Source organism: Phyllobates terribilis, unplaced genomic scaffold (assembly GCF_046119375.1).
Source record: "Phyllobates terribilis strain yellow unplaced genomic scaffold, ASM4611937v1 Scaffold_1__5_contigs__length_1240528914, whole genome shotgun sequence".
NCBI classification, from domain to species: Eukaryota; Metazoa; Chordata; class Amphibia; order Anura; family Dendrobatidae; genus Phyllobates; species Phyllobates terribilis.
Window position 1 is genome coordinate 761,804,112 of NW_027362761.1, and position 25,533 is coordinate 761,829,644.

Genomic DNA, 25,533 nt, shown 5'->3' on the forward strand with positions numbered 1-25,533 from the left:
ACTGTAATGCCCACAAACAACATGGCTGCGGCATTACAGTGACTGGCTGGCAATCCCTGCATGTTCATTGGCTCTGTAAAGAGCGCCAAACATGCAGGGCGGAGACCCGAGCTCCCGCCCTAGTAACCCGGAAATGCTCGGTGCTCGCCGAACATCCCGAGTAGCGTGATGCTCGGGTGAGTACCGAGCAGTGTCGAGCATGTTCGCTCAACACTAGTAATGAAATCTTTATTTTAGTTTTTAGAGGGTTTTTTTGTGTATCTGCTCTAAAAATTGGGAAGTTCTCTGCTTACTGTGATTGAATAGGAACCTTCATTGCATTGATTACTTCAGAGCTGCATGTCTCATTGCAAGATGCAAATATTTGTGGAACAGCAAGATTCCTTAGGAAGGTTCAATAACTGCAAGAAGAGATTTTGTAAGCCACAAATCATTGATCTAAAAATATTAGAAAATTGCCGAGCTTTTTATTACACAACACACATTGCATCCCTCTTTTAATTAGAAGCCCCTTCTGTGATCATATTCAAGTGTTCTCCGTCACGTGTAGGTACTTTTTTTTTATCCGGATAACCTTTCCATCATTGTAAACTGCACTAGGGTACCTACCAATATAAACTTTCAGGGTATGTTCTCACAAGATTTATTGCAGTAATTACATTTTTCAAATGTAAATGAGGTTCTGTCTGCAGCACACGCATGGATTTCTAAAAGACCAATTCAGATGACGTTTCTGCAGCAGATCTGGTGTGCATGAATATCCCTAATGTGCTTGTGTCCTAGGCTTCCTGATGTCATTGTATAGCACTAAATCCATTTTCTTCTTCCACAGATGCAAAACTCTATCCGTGAGCACAGAGATGGGGGCAATGCTGGTGGGGTTTTCAACCGATACAATGTGATCAGGGTAAGTTATCACATGTTATTCTAGATCTTTTTTGGACTATAAGGCAGACTTTTATAAGGCACACATTTATCAAGAAAAAATTTGCTAAACAGTGTGCGTCTTAAACTCAGGAGAACTCTACCCATGATTGAGAAGAACACGGACACAGTGTCCTTCCTAATCACTGAGAGAACAGCTCTTTCATCTGGCCCGACACTGGCTGCTCAGTGCAGGGCAGTAGTGAAAGATACCAGGACCTGCACAACCATACAATTGCACAGATGCTACTAGTCCTCACTAGTTTTAAAGGGGTGTCCTAAAGTCTTAAACTTATCCCCTATACATGGAGATAACTTTCAATCTTAAGAACACACCTTTTAAGGACCTTTTACCTGACTAGCTGAAGGACCTTTCAGGTCAAATTGATCAGTCATATGTCTGGAAGAAACTTCAAATTGTGATCGTGCGTGCGTCTCTGGAGCTGTATGTGCTGTAGCTGTGCGATGTGTACATAATGTGCGGGCTATAAAGCTTTGTGTATAATACACATGCTGCAGAGAAATGATCACAATAAATCTATAATCTTCATATTCTACCCTACAGCATTCAAAAAAAAATGTTTTTTAATACATATAGGGAACTTGAATCTGCGATCAATTGGTTTCCAGTACAATACACTGCAATACTACAGTGTATTGTCCTTTTTTCCATTTCCTATTAATAGAAGTACAAAGATGGCAGACCAAGGGCAACTTTTTATCCATACTGACAAAATGTCATGTGACTGCCAACTATTGGTAGTTATGTCCCTATTGATAAAATGGCATCATGGCCTAGCACTAACCGTGAAGTAAAAGATACTATTGGTAGGGAAAAGAGAAGGAATTTGAACTGTAAAAAAAAATATGAATATTTAATTCATATCTTTTAACTGGTCTTTCCAGCCCCTGAAAATGGGAGGCAGACGCTTCCAATGAAAATTTGTTTTAGTACTTATTTTTATTTTGGCTTTTTTGTTTATTTCTCTACAGATACAAAAGGTTGTAAATAAAAAACTCCGAGAGAGATTCTGTCACCGCCAAAAGGAAGTGTCAGAAGAAAACCATAACCACCACAATGAACGCATGCTGTTCCATGGTATGATGCTTCTTCTTTAGGGTTGGTCATGTTATCGAGGGTCTTTTTTTTTTTTTTTTTTTTTTTTTTTATAGATATTTGTTCAGAATTGATTTTATTGAATTTATTACTTTATAATTGAGTTATCTGAATCCTTAGCAAAGTAGTGATGTCTCTTCCAAACTCTAGACCTGCTGACCTGATATATGGATAAATATGCTTGCACAAGACTCAAAAGGTTGAATCTGGTCCTGGCCTAGTCCTGCTCATCCAGCTCTTACTTATGCTCAGAGTATAATTTTAACTTCTTTTTAAAAGAAATGTGCTTCTGCTGTGTTTAGTACAGCAAGAACTATTGTCCTAGCCCTACTCAACAAAGCTTAGGATGAGTTTCCCATTTCCGAATGTAAATGTTTTCATTCACTGACAGCCAGCAGATCTCATGAAATGACACACAATAAGTACCGTATTTTGGGAATTATAAGACGCAACCCAAATTTTGGGTTGAAAAATAGAAATTAGTTTTTTTAAATAAAATCATGCGCCTTATCATTTTTACCTGAGAGGAGGTGGCGGTGGTGGAGCAGGAGTCACAGATACAGGAGGTTGGCGGCGGCTGCTTCAGAATCAGGCGATGCTGCGGGCCCCGCCCTCTCAGAAGGTTCGTTGATTCAGGATGACTTGGGCTGTGGTGGCGGGAGTGGGGCGATGCTGTGGGCTCCGTCCTCAGAAGAAGTCGGCGGTGAGTGTAGTAGGTACCTCTCCCGTACATAGCACTGGGCTTAGGGAAAATGTGCACCGGAGCATGCGCAGATCGACATCTGGAGAGACGAGATCTAGTGTCCCGAGATCTCGTCGGTCCAGATCTCAATCTGTGCATGCTCCGGCGGCCATTTTCCCAAAGCCCACCACAGTGCTATGTACGGGAGAGGGATCCTCCACTCACTGCCGAATTCTTTTGAGAGGACGGGGCCCGCAGCATTGCCTTACTCCTGCCGCCAACCTCCTGTATCTGTGATCCCGCTCCACTGACGCCACCCTCCAGGTAAAAGAATGTACTTTCGCCTTATAGGGGAGACACCCTTTTTCCTCCCAAATTTGGGGGGAGGAGTGGCATCTTATAATCCGGAAAATATGGTATTTAGTTTAACAAATTTTAAAACTGGAAAATGAGACAAAGACCCGTCAAGTCCAAAAACACACTTCCACAATTCCTCATGTCTAATGCAGGCTACAAATTCTCAGCAGTTATGTTTTATTTGAAATGTATTTTCTAGCAAGGCATTCCTTTCATACAATAAGAACAGTCTACAGATATACTGAGCCGGCGAACAATCTTCTCAGAAAAGAACGGTGGTAGCGAGTCTGTATTGTGCTGGCATGAGATCTGGCCGTCATCTCCTATATATATAAAGCAGGGAAAGCAAATGTTCCTAAAGGATTGAACACATCTCTTTCTAAATGAAACCTGTTTTATATCGATATGCGCATAGATCAGCATTAGGCGAAGAGTGAATGGTAGGGATATCCATTTCCTGGAAATGCCTTTACAAATACACCTAATGCAAAAATACTTGGAAATCTGGTATGTTTCCCAATAACCACACCGAGACACTGCCTGACTTTTTGTTAATGGGAAAAAAAAAGTATGCAATAAACAGACTTAAAATGGTTGCAGTTCTTGAAAAGTTGGGGATCAGGCGTGGTGACATCCTAAGCTCACCTGGAGCAGAAGTCAACCCAGCATTCCACTAGTTGTGAATGTGCTACACAGACAATGGTAAGTATCTGCTCTTCTTGTGGAGGCTACAATGACGTCCAAATGATGTTCACCCGCCTCGTCCTAGTAGGAGGCAGTTAGAGACTTCTGTTTTACAGGCTTCATTTGGTTGAAGCCATCGAGAATAATGCATAGCCTGTCGGGATGCATCATAAAATAGGAGATCTCTATGTTTCTTAGACATCTCTTGATATCCGTGAATTGTGACCAGTTTTTCTGTACTTCTGCACAGAAGTCTAGATAAATGAAAACCTTCCACTCATGTTTGGAAATTTCCTTGAGATACCTGGCCTTTCTGAGGATAATGTAAAAATGGAACCTGTCACTCAATTCATGCTGCCCAAACCACCGGCAACAGGAATCAGCGCCTGGTTTGTTTTTCTCTGAAACCGTCCCCATTTCAGAGAACATAATTTAAAGAGGCGGCTGGAGTTGCCGTTGTGCTCTTTTATTCCTTTGATATTCTCCCCATGCCGCTTTATTTGATTCACAGGTGTCTGCCAAGTGTGTATGTAGGGAGAGACCTGTCAATCACCTGGAGCGTGCAGGTAAAAGACAGTCGGGGGATGACGTTGGCTCTTCAAACTGGAGGAATGATTCAGAGAAAAACATACCTGGCTGCAGTCATGCAGCCAGACTAATTCATGTTGTCTGTGCTTTGGGCGGCATGAATTGAGTGACTGTTCCCTTGAATCAGGATGGATTGTGGAAGGTCACCAGGTGGAGGTGGGCAAGTAAGGGAATCTATGTGCCTGCTAAATTACAAAGAAGGGAGAGAGAGGGTATCTTTCCCCATAATCTTTGGTATCCAAAAGGTTATGTGTAGATTATTTCTGCATGTTTTTTTTTCTCTAAATCGTCTTGCTTATTAGTCAGCAATGAAACTATAAGTGCAGATTTCTTAAATTCCCACTTATTTACAGAGACCTTATCCTCAACAGAGAGAACACTGCCTTCCAGCTCCCCCTTTCTTTTATTAGCCTCATGTAATTCTTGTTTTATGTGATGCACATCTTATTTCAGCACACCCATCTGCTCACAAAATGTAACTAGGGTAGAATTATATGCAGTCACCACAGTGAAATCATCCCATAGAGTGGGGCTCTTGTATCTGCTCCTCTGATGGGGAGGTAGGAGAAGCCCGTTGTTGTTTTCTCATAGGCAAACGCCATCTTTTCCTAGAGATTCCCGGTATCTGTCACCGCTGCAACAACCATCTCAGGAGGGAAGAGAACGCGAGTATCTTCATTAAAGCACCACTCCAGTTTTTTTTTGTTTTTTATTATGGTGTCACTAATGTAAGTTTCCTGACCCCCTACTGTTATACTTGCCAGTACCAGCGGCTGTCTTCTGCTCCTCCCAGCACCACTCGGGTCCCGATCTGCCATCTTGTCAGAGCCAACGGTCATGGGCTCTCAATGTAAGTCTATGAGAGCCTTGTTCTGGCCTCATTCTGGCTCGCATAGACTTACATTGAGTAGTGACTTCCAGCTCACCCAGCAAACACTGGAGCGACCCAACAGGTCACAAACTGTGAAAGATGTCCGGAGTGATGCCGATAACAGAGGGAAGACTGCAGCTGGTAAATTTATTACGAAGGGCAAGGAACTTACATTACTAAAATCACTCCAATGGTAAAATAAAAAATAATGCTGGAGGGCTGCTTTAATAAAAAAAGAGAATGTAGCCGTCTCACCTACAATGTGTATAGGATGTAAACCTCGCTCAACGGAACCTGGTGTGATCATGCGTAGTCCATAACAAGAGGAAAAGTTCCAGATCTTGAGGATAAATGGATAAATCATCCAATTTATTTCAATATTATCCTCAAGATCTGGAACATTTTCACTTTCCTCTTGTAGGCAGAGCAGTAACAGTGCAGGCAAACCTTTCCAGCTCTGCAGCAGCTTCAGCCGCTCTGCTGCTGGTTGGAGTGTTCAGCAGGCATGCCATATCTGAAATACTTCACTTCCGATCGTTTGGATCCTTTGTCACTCTTCTTACTGCAGGTCATGCTTGTCATACGCAATACAGGTGAGTGGTGGGAGTATCAAGTAGGTAGAGGAGCAATTCAGGGGTCTCAGAGGTCGGAATATGAGACGATACCTCAGGGTAAATAGAAGATTCAGAGCGGGAGCTCAGCACTACACATTCGCTTCACATGGCGTCCAGGCCACCCCTAATATCTAATTAAATCGCAGATTTAATAAGAATCTATATAGCTTAGTTCAGCAAAAATAAAGTCCTACACTGACGTTATCTGTTTGAAGTTTGCTGACCGTCTTAAATTTCAGTTCATAGGGACAAAAAAGCACCAGTTACCACATGCCTTGTTATAGCAGGGTCCAGACAATATTGCTCAGTTCTTGTCCACAGCTAAAGATAATCCACAAATAAATAATAATTCCGCACTTGGTGATCAAAAATTCTTGTAACTTTAATCACATTTTTATAAAATCTTAATGTTAACAATCGTGACATGCAAAAAAAAAAAAAAGGCCGGCGCGTTTCAGGCTTGTCCTATCCGTTGTTCACAGCATATTTGCAAACAAAACAGTGTATTTATAATTTTTTGTTGTATCTATACTTGTCATGTTCCACTTCCTTGGAGCAACACGAGCTCATACTGTGATGTCAGGCTTGCAATTTTGATTACAGAGAAATACAACATATAACAATATCATTTGTTCTTTTCCTTTTTTTAACAGGTTCTCCCTTTATCAATGCAATCATTCACAAAGGGTTTGATGAGAGGCATGCATACATTGGGGGCATGTTTGGCGCTGGCATCTATTTTGCAGAAAATTCATCAAAAAGCAATCAGTATGTTTATGGCATAGGTGGAGGAACGGGGTGCCCGACACACAAGGATAGATCCTGCTACATTTGCCACAGGTTTGTGTAAAGTTGGAAGCAAAAGTCAGTATGTTCTCAAAAGCCAAAAAGTAATACTAGACATTCATGAGCCAGAAGTGGGGGGAACTTGTATTACTAAGTGTACAATTTCTGCTATTCTGTATATACTTTCTATACATAAATAACCTATATAAAAGGTTTACTGGCATTGAATTTCTTATTGTGTACTAATCCTGAAATACAACCTGTAGTCTAGTGCTGTATTTATAATTCTGCCGACTTCACAATGGAAATCTACCAGCATTTTTGCGATCTATAAAGGTCTTTAGAGCTTATATCCTGGGAATAGTTATCTTTACTCCATGTACTATACAGAAGTCCAACTCTGCCAGAACTCTGTAAGCTGTTGCAAAATTTGCTGTAGATTTTAACATGTGCAGCATGCTCTGAATTCCACATAGATTTTTCCTGATCTATGTGGGTGGGCTTTGATTACCCGGTTTTCCTGTTCATGTAATATGTTAATTTAATGCAAACTTTCAATGTCGAATTTGTACCGAAAATCAGCAACATCTCTGTCATGTCTAAAGTTATGTTAGATCTAAGGGGTAACGTTTCTCCTTGTGGAGAGTGACACGCCAGGCCTAGCATGTCAGAGTGAGGAGACTTATGCGCCATGTATGCTCCTCTGGGAAATTAAATATGCAAATTGCCTCTTCAGAGAGGAAGAGGGCTAGAACTCTAGTGCCACCTGTTGGAAGTAGCGATCCTAAAAGTCAATATTGACCCTTTAACGAGTCTTGCCATATGGCTTGGAATAAAATCCAAACCAGAATCTCAATTTGCAGACATTGTGTCTCGGGGTATTGCCCCTCGTCAGTGCAAAGTATGAGATCTGACATGCCAGGCCTGGCTGGTCACTCACCACAAGGTGAAATGTTGCCTCTTAGATCCTAGTCTTAAGCCTCACACCTAGCCTAATCAGATCTCATAGTTTGCAGTATAGACTTTCAGGTTTAATTAATGTGGATAAACAAAGATGAAACGTTGAGGAATTGCAATCATTATTTTTTCTACAAAGCCTCCTCCTTTCCAGGGTTCAAAAGTAATTGGACAAATTAACTTTAGTATAAAATGTTAATTTTTAATACTTTATAGAGAATCCTTTGCAGACAATGACTGCCTGAAAGCCTGGAAACTATAGATGTCACCAAATGCTGGGTTTTAACCTTTGTGATGCTTTGCCAGGCCTTTACTGCAGCTATCTTCAGTTGTTGCTTGTTTGTGGGTCTTTTTGCCTTAAGTGTTTTAAGCATGTGAAATGCATGCTCGATGGGGTTGAGATTAGAGATGAGCGAACACTAGTGTCCGGTGCTGAACTCCGAACACTGACTTCTCCCGGAAGTCCATTTGTGTTTTCAGGGATAGAGAGAGACCCTCTCTGTGGGGGTACTCTGCTTCCTTTGGCAGCCCCCTGACCCTTACTACAATCATTTTAAAGTCAATTTACAGCACCAAATTTCAGGTCCCCATTGACTTCTATGCGGTTTGGGTTCAAGTTCGGGTAGAGTTCTGTTACCCGAACCAAATTTTGGAGTAAAGTTCAATCGAACCCGACCATCCACTGGTCCGCTCATCCCTAGTTGAGATCTGTTGATTGACTCGGCCATTGCATAATATTCCACTTCATTACCTTAGAAAACTCCTGGGTTGCTTTCGCTGTATGTTTTAGGTCTTGTCCATCTGTACCGTAAAGCGCCGTCCAATTAACCTTGCTGCACTTGGTTGAGTCTGAGCAGAAAGTAAAGCCCTATACACGTCAGAATTCATCCAGCTGCTTCTGTCTTCAGTCACATCATCAATAAACACTAGTGACCCAGTGCCACTGGCAGCCATGCATGCCCATGCCTCACACTGCCTCCACCATGTTTTACAGAGGATATGGTGAGCTTTGGATTGTGAGTTGTTCCAAGCCTTCTCCATACTTCCTTCTTCCCATCATTCTGATACAGGTTGATCTTAATTTCATCTGTCCAAATAATGCTTTTCCAGAACTGGGCTGGCTTCTTCAGATGTTTTTTGGCAAAGTCTAATCTGGCCTTTCTATTTTTAAGGCTGATTAGTACTTTCCACCTGTGGTCAACCTTCTGTATTTGCTCTCATGAAGTCTTCTTTTTATGGTAGACTTAGGGTATGTGCACACGATGCAGAAAATTTCTGCATCATTTCTGCATCTCCCTGGCAGAAAAAACGCATGCAGATTGTGCATGCGTTTTTCCTGTGGAATACATGCGGATTCACATGCTTTTCCGCATGCGGATTGACAAGCGCTTTCCAGGCGATTTTAGCATCACTTGGAAAGTGCTTGACAACTAGGTCACGCTATATAAATCCATGCAACCGGCATGGATTTATATAGTGTGACCCGAGAGAGTGGTAAAAATAAAAAATAAATGTATACTTTACCCTCCGATGGCCCACGCTGTCCTGCTCACTCCGTTCTCCCGGCTGCCGGCAACTTTGAATTGAAAAACCTGCCGACGTCAGCATCACGTGACCCGTCACATGACTCTGACGTCAGCGCAGGTCCTTCAACTCACTGCAAAGTGCCGGGAACCAAGCAGGAGCGGTGCGCGGGCCGACAGAAGGTAAGTATACATTTATTTTTTATTTTATTCTTTTTTACAGCTGGTACCTGGGTGTGGATGAGTCTCCTCTCCTCTACACCCGGGTACCATCCGCACATTAGAACGCGCCAATAGCGCAAGTACAGATGCAGTCTTGCGGAATTGGTGCGTTCTAATGCAAGTCAATGGCGGCGAAAACGCAGCGTTTCCGCAAAATTAATGGACATGCTGCAGATTTTTGAGCGCAGCGTTTACTCTGCGGAAAAATCCACATCATGGGCACAGCACATGCGGATTTCAATTGGGGAACATTGCTGCCCTTCTACCATGCTTTTTTAATGCGTTTCCGCAGCTGCAAAAACGCCGCGGAAACACATTAAAAACGCATCGTGTGAACTCAGCCTTAGACACTAAAACACCAAACACCCCTTTTTTTTTGCTGACACCACCAAACTGTTGATTTGGTCACTCCTAACATTTATGCCATCTCTCTGATGGATGTCTTTGTTTTCTTTCAGCCTAATGATGATCTGTTTCTCTCCATTGAGAGCTCATTTGACCTTATATTTTGGGTTCATAGCAACAGCTTCCATGTGCAAACGCCACACCTAGAATCTGCTCTAGACCTTTTACTTGCTTAATTGATTATGTATTAACAAGGGAAATGCCCATGCAGCCCATTAAATCGCTTTTAAGATAATTGTCCAATTACTTTTTGGTCCCTTTAAAAAGAGGTGGCTGCATTAAAGAGCTGTAATTCCTAAACACTTAATACACTTAAGATATGAATACCCTCAATTTAAGGCTGTGATGCTGTACTATAAGCCCATATTGATTATGTAGCTGTATCTTGCATATGTTTTGGTAAACAGCTAAAATGCCAAAATTTGTTACTGTCTAAATATTATTTGACCTAACTGTATATATGTGTGTGTGTATATCATACACATAATTTTGATATTTTTAATAGTGCTGATACTACTTAGATAGATACATATTTTCTAATCATGAAAATCCTGACTTAATGTCATTTTCTGATCACATTCCCTTTACAAAAGCGACTTTGGTTAAAGTTTGGATATAAGGATGTTCAATATTCTAAATATTGTTTTTTTGCAGATCATCCTTTTTGCTAAATAACGTATATTTATTTTATGCTGACAGAGCAAGGTTTTAAATGTCAGGGCCAGATGAATTGCATTTTCCTCACAGTGCCATCAGATCTAGTCATAGTTTGCTCTTGATTTATATATGACCTTGGTTATACTTAAGTTTATGACAGAAAGTATAATATGCAGCCTGCCTAGATCTTGGTGAAATGAAACCTTGTTTAAAACCCATCTAAGATTTTGCATTAAGGATTAGGTGAGCATTTCAGGAGTATTTCACAATAGCTCAGAATTTTGGGCAGAAAAGTTGTTGTATATTTAAAATGCATAGAGCTTACAGATTTCACTCCACTTATCTAAAGCGAAAATAGAATGATGTTTCACAGATACCAGTTGCACATAACTTTAAAATATTATATATATTAGGGATATACTTTTAAAGACCCTTTTAAACCTATTAAATGCCATTGAAATCAAGAAACTATTTTGAGGTATATTTTAGTGTAAAATAAACTGTGGAAATGCTCTTTTAGTATCTTTTAGGAGTAGTAAAGGTGATTTCTCATTAGCGCTTTTATTTCTTCATGTTGATAGCTACTTGGGATTGCTTGTCTATTATCCATAGCATGTCATATCCATCCCCACAAGGAGAATTTCTATGTAAGGCAAGGGTAATTAACATGAATTTATTTAAAAAGTAATTTTTTTCCCCTCTCCCAGACAAATGCTGTTCTGTAGGGTGACGCTTGGCAAATCTTTCCTGCAATTTAGCACTATGAAGATGGCACATGCCCCTCCTGGCCATCATTCGGTTATTGGCAGGCCTAGTGTAAATGGACTTGCATATGCAGAATATGTAATCTACAGAGGAGAACAGGTATGTACAATAATATTCAATGAAAGTTTTAGCTGTCATGTGCTAGGACTTTGATTTGTGGGGGTGACTGCCAGCTATAGCTGTTCAAGTGAACAAGGCACTGCTGCTGCAGCCTCTGTGCAGTGATCGACTTTAAGGATGCAGTTATAAGTGATCAGACTGTAACTGAGCAGCAAGTGATGACATTCTGTAATGGGAATAACCCCTAAAAGGAACCTTTCAGGCAAAATAGAGGTATGCCTAATGCAGGACATGAGGAGGGAAACATGAGACAGAGATTAAAAAAGACTCTTAACAGAACTTTTTAATCTCAGTGTATTAGTTCAGCCCAGTATGGTCCTTAAATTACTTTGAGATGTTAAACCTTTGTACATAGTACTGCTTAGAAAAGCCATTTAAAATGCGTGGACAATATAAATGTTCTCTAAAATGCCTTCCAAACTTTACTAAGAATTTTATAAAGCCCCTTCAGTTATGTACTGGGGTAACAAATTATGCAGCTAAAATATATATTAACACAGCAAAAAAGGCAACTGTATTTACCTGCCTAGGGGACAGGTTCTGTGACCTGGACAAGGCAAATACTGTTGCCCTTTTTTGACCCTTAGATGTTGCGGTCAATTTTAACCCCTTAGATGTTGCAGTCAATTGCAACTGTAACACCTAAACGGTTTAAACAATGGTAGATGTAGAAACTTATTAGTCACTTATTGAGCTGCTTGTTGTAGTTTTCATAATCGCTTTTATCAGCAGGAGATTATCACTAGATGACTAGTAATACTGCTGGCATGTAGTCCTTCAAATTCATGATCTCTGTATACTGTACCGTACACCACAGATTTTCAGCTTTCTGCCTATGCACAGTGTATACAGAAAGCTGCCAATCATTGATGTGGGCGTGGTTATACTGAGCTCCGCTTTCAAGAACTGCAATATCTGCAGCAGAGAAAACAGTGATATTATCAAAATGACAACAAGCAGCCCAGTAAGTGACTTATTGTTGGAATTGGGGTCTCTGCTCTGTACAATCCTGCTCTCACCACTGATTGGCAGCTTTTTGCCTATGCACAGTGTTTACAGAAAGCTGCCAATCGGTGATTTGGGTGGGGTTACACAGCTCAACATTGAGAGAACTGCTAGATCTGCAGCAGAGCAAACAGTGATTTTATCAAAACTCCAGCAATAGGCTCAATAAACAAATTCATTGCTGTAATCAGGGTCTCTGCCCCTATATCATGCTGCTCTCAGATGGGGTAGCAAAAACCTGGTGACAAATTCCCTTTTAAATGTATGTAAAACAGTCCAATGTAGAAATGGATGTGCTGTTATGTAGCCTAACTTAATAATGCTTTTCTTTCTGCAGGCTTACCCAGAGTATCTCATCACATACCAGATTGTGAAGCCAGAAGCTCCCTTACAAGCTGCTACAACAGCAGAGCAGAAAACCTAGTTAATCTCCATAGACTTTTTAAAGTTAACATCTACAACAGAGTGACTCTGAGACTGAATAAAAGTGTTACATTGATGGTGGATGCACTCCCACTGGCTACTGTTCCTTTAATGAAGATGTTTACAAGTAGCTGCCTTTTTAATAACGTTTCTCAGGCTCCTTTTCATTAACTCATCCCAGTCAAAAGCGAAACAAAAAAAATGAATTTGCAAAAAAATAAATAAATTCTTGTCTGAGGTTTTAGCAGCATTATACTACGTATTGCCACCTCATCACTTCCAAATTGCTTTGAGTGTTACATGTATGTTTAACGTTTCTGTGACCATTTTATTATCTTGTCATCTTGAGTACCTTGGAAAGGGGATGCAGCGTAATCCGCTATTTATTTGTTTTTAGATTTGTGTACAAATACACTAAAGTGAGCTGAAATTTTAAAGTGATTTCCTTCCTTTTTCTTTGCACAAAGGTGAGTTCATAAACCATGCAACCTTTACTTACCGCGGAACAAGTTAGAATATTTGATAAATGTCTTTTATTATATTTGCACTTTTATGAATAAATGTATTGTCTGTATATGAAGGAGGAACAATGAGGCATAAAACACTAAAGCTCAATTTTTCTCTAAAGCGGATATACAGGAACGGAAAAACTATTTTATCTATATAAAACATAATATATATACAGAGGTATATACTCTTAAATGGGAAATGTCAGCAGGTCCATTAGCTACACATTATTCACTCTATATATAGAGCATTGTGCATTAAAGGGGTATTCCGTTTTCTAACAATAAAGCTTTATTCATTATGATTTTAGATACAGTATATATAATTATATATATATTGCATCATTTTTGTTTACATTTTTTATGATCTGCAAAATGTTTTCTTGTGGTCTAGAAAGTGCATTCTTTCATGGGATAAAAATCAGATTCCCACCTTACCATGAAGATTACTGTGACCACAAAAATATATACAGAAATCAGATTACCAAATTATATAACAGTTCATGATACAGACGCCAAAGTTATCTTAGTTGCTCCCGATGTATATTAAACTTGGTACATATTCGACAATTTAGACACTTTTGTGTAAATTTACACTATCTATGGATAATTTTAGTTTGCTCTTATATTTTGTTTAAAATGTTGGTGCACATTGTAGGCTACAGCAATCATGCCAAGACAAGTCCCCTTCTCCTCTAAACCCCACCTACTTGTCAAGTAAGGCACAAAAAGTGTCTAAAATGCATTATTGTGTTACAAGTTGCAAATTGAGCCAGCGTTCTGGCACATCTACCTTTATACATCTTCCCCAATGAGTAAGCTTTATTTGTTAAAAGCAGAATGCCACTTCAAGCAAACTGGAGCCACTACAAAAAGCCCTGTCCTGTTCTTCCTTTAAGGCCGAATTCATACATTCATGAACAGCCACAGCTCTCCTGGCCCAAATGCCACATATATGCCGATGAGTTAGGAGATCTGCAGTCAGTCTATACATGGACCATCTTTCATGGACATCTGATCTCAGCCTAAGGCAGAACTTTTCATTATTGCCTGCTGTAGACTCGTATCTGCATTGTCATATACAGTAAAAGGACAATCTCTTGAGGAGGCTATCCCCCTTATTCTGTCAAGAGTTCCTTTGACAGATTTTCAGTTCCATTATTTACTATACATATTAGCCAACTATCATTAGAAGACCACCCTCCTAGAAGACTGATTTTCTAGTGAAATTTTTGTTGGTAGTCTCAGAGATTTTACTGTATACCTTAACCCCTGAATGCACTTTGTCTTCAGTAGAAAAGAGAACAGTAGTCCTGTCCAGGACTGAGCGATGTTCTCTAGATGTATTGCATTCCTCCTAGTTGAGTAAAATAATGCTCACTGTACTAAACTAATGATGTATGACAGGCAGCCTTTTACTGTTTGGCTCCTCATTGCGATCTGAACCCCCAGAAACTGGCTGGATTTTATCTTTGATAGTTTCGAGAGTGAAGTAGAATAAAATCAGATGCTCTGTGTAGCACTTCACCACTAGATTCCACTATTTCAATGCTAATAGTTATATTTGCCTTCCATTCCTACAGGTAGTACATCACACATGCAGTACAGAAACTCATTCTGTTCTCTTATCTGCACCTGAGACCCCTTAAAAGGATTGGTATGCTGCCTAAGGGCAATTCCACCTAGCTAGTGCCATAGGAGTGAGCAGCTGGTAGTAGGCATATTTTGGTACCAGATATTCTAGGCTATTGTGAAATCATTTTGCTATAGGAATTGTCAGAGACATGAGCAGGTATATCAGCTGTAATGTGCCTACTTCCTGTAAGAAGATTCCCCTATTGGATTTTAGTCTACCTGTGCAGCTGAATAGTACAAAATGTAAGCGTAAAGTATCTGATATTGAGCGTATTAATTGATGTAACAGAATATATCTTCATCATATCTATTGTTCTTTTCATTATCTCATATCAGTTTTTTGTAGCGGCTCATTCTTCTTCTGCATCGGCCGTTTAATGTATTGTGTTTCCCAGAGAGCCTCAGATTTACTATATACAACAGATGACAAGACGAGAACTGCTGGCCTAAACAAAGATGGACACACATTTGTGTTGCTACCTGTATCATATATATTTAGAAATTAATTGGCAATACCGAAGAGTGTCATTTTGTAATCTGGCCGTCATCATATGTTACTGTCTGTCTGCAAAAAAAAAAACCTGTAATTTTACTAGCTCATAATTTGTTCATTGTTCCCCACCAATTCAATAAATTGTTTTTTATGTTTTGGAGCCTATGTAGCTTTGGTTGCATTTATGGAATAAGAGAAACCATAAAGGAAACTGGTCACATTAAACATGGCCCTTGTCAATCTTGCACTTCCCTGTCGTTTAGGCACTGTACTGCACCTCGCACTAGTCACAATCTATGACCGTTTGTGCCATCTACAGTCGTCACAGTCAGGATCCATGTGTCAGTTAACTACCATTGGGAAGGCTGTATTACTATGGCTATGGACACTGTACTGCACAATGTGTCCACCATTTAGCCTCTCACCCAGCTGCTGTTAGACTCCATGTACCCTTAAGCCACAGTTGGTCCCCTGTACCACTATAACTGTGCCACAGTCCTACGCCATGTGCCAATGTACTATAAGGCAAGCTTGTGACACATTCTTTCAGGCACAGGCAATAGCATCCAGAAGTGCTAGACCAGGATATGCTCCCCGTTGTGCGCCAGGTTCACATTGCCTTGGCTCTTGCTCGGAGAGTCTCTGTACAGTTCCTCTTTGAGTCTTCCAGCAAGGATGATGTGGACAAGCTAAACTCAGAGAGAAACTGGTGTCCTGAAGAAGAACCATTGAATTGGAGCATAAAAATAGCACCTCATTCTTCCCATTAAATCTCTATTCATTATTGTGCAGCATTTTTCAACAGACAACGCACATTTCCTGAAAAAAAAAAAATGGAATATTTATTTCCTGAAGAAAATGTATGTATATATGCATTGCACCAATAAGAATAATAATAAAGCGTAGGTTGCTTTTGTTTCAAAATCAATTCAACGGGTATTAAAAATGCAGTACTGTAATAGATGGCGTCAAGACCTAAATGGCTTAAAGGGAATCTGTCACCACTTTGGCGTTATTAGACCTCTACTGTGGTCATACAGGGTATAGACAAGTAAATCTATACATACCTGTATGGCCCATGGTAGAGGTCTGAATGCAGAGAAATGTAGTTTTATCATCTTGGTTTTTCACAGGCTTGGCGTCCCCCGGACGTCAAGTTATCCCTGCCCATCTGCTGATTATTCCACCAAATCCCCACCTATGTCCATTTTTACCATATTTCCCACCTCATCCCGCATGGCACAGGTCCCTGCTGAGCACAGTGTAGCAGTGCTCTATTGCGCAGGCATCGGGGAGTCACTGTGAACCCTGCGGCGCAGAGCACAAAGAGACAGGGCCGGGATGAAGCAAAGCGCCCTCCCTGTGAGCCGCTCTTTCCGCATGCGCTGTACTAAATTAACCTGTAGATATAGGGTTAATCTGCATGTTAATAGCGTTATGAAGGTGCCCGGCCACTGTACTGAATTAACCTGTAGATATAGGGTTAATCTGCATGTTAAAAGTGTTATGAAGGTGTACGGCCACTGTACTGAAGTGCTGGCTTTCAGTCATACAGGCATATATTCAGTCACCGCTTACAGCACTGAGAGCGCCACTTTGGCTCCTTGTTCTGCACTTTGGCAATAACTCTGGAATGCTTCAATATATCCCAGTGATGGAGTGTTTTTTTTTTAAAAAACTTGTTAGATGTGAAGTTACGTCGCTATGTTTTGCCTTTTTTTAAATGACAATATCTGAAGGTTTTTCCAAAATTGTCAAACTTCAATGTCCCCTTAAACTAGATATATCACACAAATTAGTTAAAGTAGATATATGGGGACTGATTATTATGTCAGTATTATTCCTCAAACGTTCTTTTGTTTTGTTAGGATGTTAAAAGGGTTCTCATATAGCAGCAATTTTTCAAGGAAAATTACAAATTTTATTTTTATGGACCTATTCAGTTTTGTAGTGAGCACATTCGCTCAACACTAATTCTTACCCAGTTTTTACAGAGCTACCATTCTCTGAAGCTTGGATCTCTGGAGATATACTCTTTCCTAATATACAATTTAACACCTCCTCCCCTCTTGTTAAGCCTGTTTCTTATAAATCAGTTATAGCCTTCAAGGTTTGTATTCCAATCATGTATCATCCCACCAAGTTTCAGTGATGCCTATAACATCCTATCTCTCTTCCTGTGTTAGCAGCTCCTTGTCTGTTTCCCATGCTCTGAACAGTAGTATAGACACATTTTAGTTTGTAGTCAGTTTCTCATTCAGAATTTGTTGTCTTTTTATTTCCACTTCTAATAGCAGGGTTCTCAAAAGAATTCATTAGCTGCATAATTTGTCCTGGCCGTATATTTCCCACCCCATGTTGCTCTAGATTAAAGCTCTCCTGATGAGTGTAGCAAGGCATATACCAAATGTGTGATTTTCTGTTTTCGGTAGATGCAGCCCATCTCTAGCCAAGAGTCCATCATACAAGTAAATCACTCCATGGTCAAGAAACCCAAAACGTTGCTGACTGCACAATCTACGTAGCCAGTTGTTCACCTGTAGAATCCTGTTCAATCTACTTGTTCCATGTCCATGCACTGGGAAGATTGATGAAAAGACAACCTGCTCTCCCAGTTCCTTCACTTTTCGGCCTAGATCTTCAAAGTGTAAGCTAAATCATAGGTGTGGAGGGGTAAAATTGTTTGAGAAGTAAGAAGTGATTTTTATATATTTTTGATCACTAAACTCAGTAAAAATATTACAAAAATTCCATCATGTGCAGTTTTTTCGCAAACATGATCTCCATAGGTTTTTTTATTGCACATACTTTGACCCCTTTACGTGACCTTTGGATGATTTTGGTGTCATTAGATTGGTTAGAAATTAATGGAGGCTGTGCTACTTTGGTCAGAGAAGATTTTCTTAACCCAGTTTTAAAGATGTGTGGTGGTGTCGATAGCATCTAATCATAGCATATCTTTCATCTTACCTTAGCATAATAAATTAAAGCTGTACTGAGCTTGATTGTTATGGGCAGTCAGACAGGTGTTTGTTTTTTTTGTCACAGTTCATAAGTGGTGGTGTCCATAGCAACCAATCAGAGCACAGCTTTCATTTTACTTCAGCAGTATAAAAACTGAAAGCTGCACTGTGGTTGATGTTGAGAGCAAAGGCAGATTTTCTTTTAGACAGAGTTGATAAGTGTGGTGGTGTGTTTACCATGATTCCTTTCAGTATTTAGTGGTTGTAGTGGATTAAGCTTCTGTTTCTAACAACGTGATCAAAGGGGTAAAATTTTTCCTTGTTGAGAGTGACAAACCAGGTCTGGCATGCCAGTATGAGTTTCCAGAGAAGCACCAAGTTTGCGGGCCATTTCTTCATTAAAAGCTGGTCGTCCAAATAATGATAATGGTACACAGTCATTCACAACAAGCTCTATGAGCTGTCATTTAAACATATCTGCTGTCATTGTTACAAGATATTTTGTAAGTGACAAAGTTACTGTAACTGATGTTTGGGACGCTCTTTCCTCCCTCCTCCTGGTGGGAAGTGCTGGTCACTGGTTTCTTGGTGTTGCTGTGATCTTTCTCAGTCACAGCTTTTTCATTTTAGGAGTCAGTCGGTCCATTTTATACCGACTCCACAGCACTGTTTCTAGCGCAGGCAATGGTCGGGGAGCATTGGCTCTCTGGAGACCGAGAAGGGCAATTTTCTGGTCATGTGTGTAGCCAGCAGGCATCTGCTCAGTGAAAGTTGAGTTGAACAAGGAACGCATCTTATCCTAGTACTGCACCAGTTGTGACTCTTTTGGAAGCCAGAAAAATTCTCCCATTTTGGTTTTATATCAATCCCCTTGCTTGATGCTGGCAATCCACCTTGGCATGCCTACCAGCATGAGCGAGGGCCCTATTGGCTCACTTTTTGCACCCTGCTTTGATGGTTGGTCATTAAGGCTATTGTCGTCATCATTAGTTTCATGCTGCTTGTCAGCCTCGTCCCTTGCCTTTGCCAATTCAATGTCTCCCTTCACATCTGCTTTTCCTCCACATCTTTCTGCATTTAACATGGACCTTAAGGGTCCACAACAGCCATAGCTTGGCAGTGAACATTTGAAAGTAGCTGTTCTGTCTTCATCCCTTTTTGCATCCGTGTGAGTCTTTTTTTCCAATATAAATATGAAGGTGAGGACATAATTAAGGCTGCAGTTGACCCGACTAGCAAATTTAGTTTCCTTTCTGGAGATCTTCAGTAGGTGACACTTTTCGCTCTCATCATCTACCAATGGTGAAATTCAAAGAAACCCAAACTACAGTTTGCCTGCTGCATGATATAATGAGGTTATCACTTTACGCTGCTTGTGCAACACTCTAACATACAGTACAGACCAAAAGTTTGGACACACCTTCTCATTTAAAGATTTTTCTGTATCTTCATGACTTTGAAAATTGTACATTCACACTGAAGGCATCAAAACTATGAATTAACACATGTGGAATTATATACTTAACAAAAAAATGTGAAACAACTGAAAATATGTCTTATATTCTAGGTTCTTCAAAGTAGCCACCTTTTGCTTTGATGACTGCTTTGCACACACTTGGCATTCTCTTGATGAGCTTCAAGAGGTGGTCACCGGAAATGGTTTTCACTTCACAGGTGTGCCCTGTCAGGTTTAATAAGTGGGATTTCTTGTCTTATGAATGGGGTTGGGACCATCAGTTGTGATGTGCAGAAGTCAGGTGGATACACAGCTGATAGTCCTACTGAATAGACTGTTAGCTGCTTTTTTCTTGCCATAATACAAATTCTAGCAGTCTATTCAGTAGGACTATCAGCTGTGTATCCACCTGACTTCTGCACAACACAACTGATGGTCCCAACCCCATTTATAAGGTAAGAAATCCAACTTATTAAACCTGACAGGGCACACCTGTGAAGTGAAAACCATTTCCGGTGACTACCTCTTGAAGATCATCAAGAGAATGCCAAGAGTGTGCAAAGCAGTCATCAAAGCAAAAGGTGGCTACTTTGAAGAACCTAGAATGTAAGACATATTTATTCGGTCGTCCATGACAGCACCACGTGAGAGAGAGGATCCGCCCATCAAGGACAGGAAACCTACAGGTTAAAAAGGGCGGCCCTCTCTTCCCGCCTCAGTTTAGGTTTCCTGTCCATGATGGGGGACCTTGCAGGCTTACCTGCAGAAGATGGACTCCTGTCCCAGAGAGGGCCACAGCAGGTGGTTGGAGCCGGTCCTCTGGAGACGCCACGGCAGGGCTCATGGGGGCGCCTCCGTGAGCGTTGCGGCAGGCGCGACATCGCCTCACGGGAGGTAGATGTCCGCCAGGTGTGGGGCTGCTAGCGGGCTTCCCCCCCCCCCCGCTACCGCTTGCAGGAGATCCAGGTCGCGCCGGCTGCGCACGTGACGGGCGCGACCTTCTGACGCGACTTCCGGTGCGCCGGGCAGGAAGCCCTGTGACGTCACCGGAAGGGGCGGGGCTCGTTTGAATTTTTTGGCGCGAGCAGCTGAACGCCGGGGGATTGAGGACCTGGCGGCGAGTAGCCCACCTGGATCCCACCTGGACCTGGGGAGGAAGACCAAGGAGCAGGTAACGCCCTCGTGGGTAAAAAAAAAAAAAAAGGAAACACACACCCACACATGGTACCGGTATGGCCAGTATATAAAGGGTCTGGTAACATACAGAGGTGCTTCCCAGCCCATTCTTACATTGTAAGCTATGGAAGATTCACAGGAGCTGTCACCTAGGCAACAACATCTGCTGCAGGAGCAGCCCTCTGGGGAGCCCTCACAACTAGTGGCGCAGCGTCATTCCCGGCTAGGGTCTGGTCGTACGACTAGAAGAGCTACCACTAAGAGCAGGAAGGACGGTCCGGTGCGGCGTGATTCCTCGCCATGCATGCTGGATTCTTCTGCTTCTACAGTACCGAAGGTTCTGTGGGGTGAGTGGAATCTTCATGAAAGTTCTACTAATGTTTCCTCCTTCTTTCTATCTATGACTTTCTTTTAGAGCAAGAAATGTTCCTCGAAGTCCAAGCACAGAGAGTGTGCCTTATGCAGCTGTCCACTCCCTGATTCATATAGCAAAAGGTTATGTCAGCTTTGTATCAGCAAAATGATATCGGAGGAGACCCCAGATTTTTCCCTAGGCCTAAGAACTTTAATAAGGGAAGAAATAGGCAAAGCATTGCAAGGTTCAGAGTCTGGGCATATTCCTCAAGAAACCCAGCCGGTTCAGACTCTGAGCTATCGGTCGCTTCCTCCTCCGCCTTCTCTTCCTCTGATAGTGAGCCAGACAGACAGTGCTTCCCCCTGAAGGAGGTCGATGCCCTAGTAAAAGCCGTCCGATCTACGATGGGGATAGTGGACTCGAGGGTAGAGAAGTCAGCTGAAGATGTTATGTTTGGTGGTCTGGGGCTAAAGAAGAGAAGGGTCTTTCCAGTAAATTCAAGGGTGAAAGACCTCATTGATAAGGAGTGGAGAAAGCCTGACAAGAAGGGTAGTGTTCCTCCATCCTTTAAAAGGAAATATCCGTTTGAGGATGCTGTGTGTTCCTCCTGGTTAAAAGCTCCCAAGCTGGATGTTGCTGTTACTAAAGCAGCGAAAAGAACTTCCCTCCCGTTCGATGATATGGGTGCATTGAGAGATCCCCTAGACAGACGGGCTGATACTTTCCTGAAAGGGGCATGGGAGACAGCTGTGGGAGCACTGAGACCAACAGTAGCAGCTACCTGTACGTCCAGAGCCCTGATGGTGTGGCTTGAACAGCTAGACAGTCAGTTGAAGGATGGGACTTCTAGGAAAGACATTATTTCTTCCCTTCCACTGGTTCAGGGGGCAGCAGCTTTTCTTGCTGATGCATCTGTGGACTCGGTGAGGTTGGCAGCAAAGTCAGCAGCACTGTCAAATGCGGCTCGGCGAGCCTTGTGGATTAAAAGCTGGCCAGGGGATTTACAGACTAAGTCCAGACTGTGTACAATCCCGTGTGAAGGGGAATACCTCTTTGGTCAGACCATGGACGACTTATTGGAGAAAGCGGGGGACCCTAAGAAGGGGTTTCCATCAGTACCTCTACCCTCCTTTAAGAGATCGTTCCGGAAGAGGAAATTTTTCCGGAAGAGATATTTCAGGGAGCAAGACAAGTCTGATGAAAGAGGTCGAAAAGGTAGAGGTCTACTCTTTGGTCCGTCTCCAAAAATTGAGCAGCATCCAGGGGATACACAATCAGCCCAGGTGGGAGGGAGATTGTCATCTTTTGTCCCAGCTTGGGAACAGATTTCTCATAGTAATTGGATTTTGAGCCTGATTAAGTATGGAAAGGTTCATGGTTGTTCCCTCCAGTTCTTCCCCAGAACGCCAGGCTGCCCTCGTTTCGGAAGTACAAACCCTAATCAGAAAGCACGTCCTGATTGAGGTTCCGGAAGCTGAAAAGGGTCTTGGTTTCTACTCCCCGCTCTTCTTGATTCCGAAACCGGATGGAAGTTTCAGGACAATTATAAATCTGAAATCCCTGAATAATTTCCTTAAAATACACACCTTTAAAATGGAGTCTTTAAAATCCGTAATAAAGTTACTTTTTCCCCACTGCTATATGGTAGTGCTCGATCTCAAAGATGCGTATTACCATATCCCAATTCATAGTGATTACCAGAAATACTTGAGGCTGGCCATTGAAATAGACGGGGTGGTTAAACACTTCCAATACACTGCACTCCCCTTCGGTTTAGCTATAGCCCCACGGGTTTTTACTAAAGTAATGGCGGAAGTTATGGCCCATATAAGAGAAAGGGACATTCTAATTATCCCTTACCTGGATGATCTCCTGATAGTGGGGAATTCATTGGTTCAATGCGAGACCCACCTGCAGGAGACCATGTCGGTCTTAAAGAGTTTGGGGTGGTTTCTAAATTTAGAAAAATCTAGACTATCTCCACTCAAGGTACAACAATATCTGGGGGTCATATTAGATTCCAGGAAACAGCTATGTTGTCTTCCAGAAGAGAAAATTGATAGAATCCGGGAGTTGGTAGAACAATGTATACGTAAACCTTCTATGTCACTCCGTAAGGCCATGTCACTATTGGGAACCTTCACCTCCACTTCTCCTGTGGTTCGTTGGTCACAATTGCATTCAAGAGCCTTTCAGTGGGATGTGTTGTACAATAACGCAGCTTTAGAGGGGCATCTAGACCATAAGTTTACGCTAGGTCCTCGTGCCATATGGTCCCTTCGTTGGTGGTTACGACAAGACAATCTTGCTAAAGGGGTTCCCTGGGAATGTAGTCCAACTGCAGTCTTGTCCACTGATGCAAGTGCTACAGGTTGGGGAGCTCACTTTGAAGGGAAATTAGTGCAGGGAACCTGGTCAAGCAGTGAGCAACAGTTGTCATCAAATGTTAAGGAGCTTCTGGCGGTGCAGCATGCATTCAACGAGTTCCTTATATATTTTCAGGACCAGCATGTCCGTGTACTCTCGGACAATCAAGTCACGGTAGCTTACATAAACCACCAAGGGGGAACCCGCTCAAGAAACTTGATGAGGGTAGCGAACGCACTTCTGCTGAAAGCCGAAGATCACTGTCTCTCTCTTTCGGCTACTCATCTAAAAGGCAAGGAAAACATCACAGCGGATTTCCTCAGCCGTACTTCTGTAAAAGAAGGAGAGTGGTCCCTAAATACACAAATATTCTCCAGAATCGTAGAAATGTGGGGCCTTCCGACTGTGGACTTATTCGCAACAAGAGCCAATCGGAAAGTGGAAAATTTTTGTTCCTTAGACCCCAGAGAAGGACCCCTGGCAGTGGACGCCTTTATGGTTCCCTGGAGATTTCCTCTGGCATATGCCTTCCCTCCCATGATCCTGCTCCCAGCGGTGATAAAAAAGATCAGGGCAGACCGGGCCAGAGTGATAGTCGTATGTCCCTTTTGGCCCAAAAGACCGTGGTTCCCTTGTCTCCGGAAGATGTCCATATCAGGTCCCTGGGTTCTTCCGGAGATTCCGGACCTCCTCACTCAAGGGCCACTTTCCCATCCTCCAACCCAGAGTCTACATTTGACGGCGTGGAATTTGAGAGGGTGTTATTGACCAACAAAGGATTCCCCGCAAATGTAGTGAATACTCTCCTGGCTAGCAGAAAACCTGTTACCACCCGTATTTATGCCAGGACCTGGAGGAAGTTTCTGTCCTTTGCAGAAGTTAAGGTGGAGGAGGGGCCCCCTATTGGGAAAATTCTGGAATTTCTGCAGCGAGGCTTAGAATTAGGTCTCACTACCAGTACCTTGAAAGTACAGGTGTCGGCGTTGGGAGCTTCATTTTCTTCCAATATTGCAGATAACTATTGGATAGGCCGTTTTATAAAAGCTTCCTTTAGGTGTAGACCCATTACCAAAGTAAAGATGTCTCCCTGGGATTTGAATTTTGTCTTAGATGCCTTGACCAGTCCTCCTTTTGAGCCACTAGATTTTGTCTCCCCCAAAATTATTTTCCTAAAGACGGTCCTGTTAGTAGCCCTAACTTCAGCCAGGAGAGTCAGTGACCTACAGACCCTTTCAATATGCCCTCCATTCATGCAAATTCTGGACGATAGGATTATATTAAAACCTGATCCAGCCTTTCTTCCTAAAGTGGCCACTCGATTCCATAGAACCCAGGAAATAGTTCTCCCAACTTTTTGCTTTCCGCCCAAAAATCAAAAAGAGGAGAGACTTCACACTTTAGACATTAGGAGGTGCGTACTAAGGTACTTAGAAGTATCACATGGCTTTAGAAAGGATAAGTCCCTATTTATTTGCTATCAGGGGGCTAGGAAGGGTTGTAAGGCCTCAAAGGCTACAATCGCTAGATGGATCAAGGAGGCCATTTCCCTCGCATACTCCTCAGGGGATAAAGAGATACCGGAGGGATTGAGGGCGCATTCTACCAGAGCGGTGTCAACCTCCTCGGCGGAGAAGACAGGGCTTTCCATTGAGGAGATTTGTAAGGCTGCCACTTGGTCTTCTCCCTCTACTTTCTATAGGCACTATAGATTGGATCTGGGTGGCTCTGCAGATCTCACTTTCGGGAGAAGGGTGCTTCAAGCTGTGGTCCCTCCATAATTTCCTTCGTCTCTGTAATTCTCTCACGTGGTGCTGTCGTGGACGACCGAATAAAGCCTTAGTTACTTACCGGTAACGGGATTTTTCGGAGCCCATGACAGCAC

At 42.1% G+C, this 25,533-nt stretch overlaps 1 protein-coding gene across 2 annotated transcripts in view; it reads left to right on the top strand.

Annotated features, from left to right (window-relative positions):
* TNKS (tankyrase) overlaps positions 1 to 15,499 on the top strand; it is a 234,322-nt gene extending 218,823 nt beyond the window's left edge. For both annotated transcript variants that reach the window (XM_073636936.1, XM_073636937.1), the window contains exons 23-27: positions 833 to 907; positions 1,918 to 2,023; positions 6,491 to 6,677; positions 11,095 to 11,251; positions 12,615 to 15,499. In XM_073636936.1, coding sequence (XP_073493037.1) covers positions 833 to 907; positions 1,918 to 2,023; positions 6,491 to 6,677; positions 11,095 to 11,251; positions 12,615 to 12,701 — 612 coding nt within the window. In that variant the 3' untranslated portion in view covers positions 12,702 to 15,499. The remainder of the gene's footprint in view (positions 1 to 832; positions 908 to 1,917; positions 2,024 to 6,490; positions 6,678 to 11,094; positions 11,252 to 12,614) is intronic.
* The last annotated feature ends 10,034 nt before the right edge of the window (positions 15,500 to 25,533 follow it).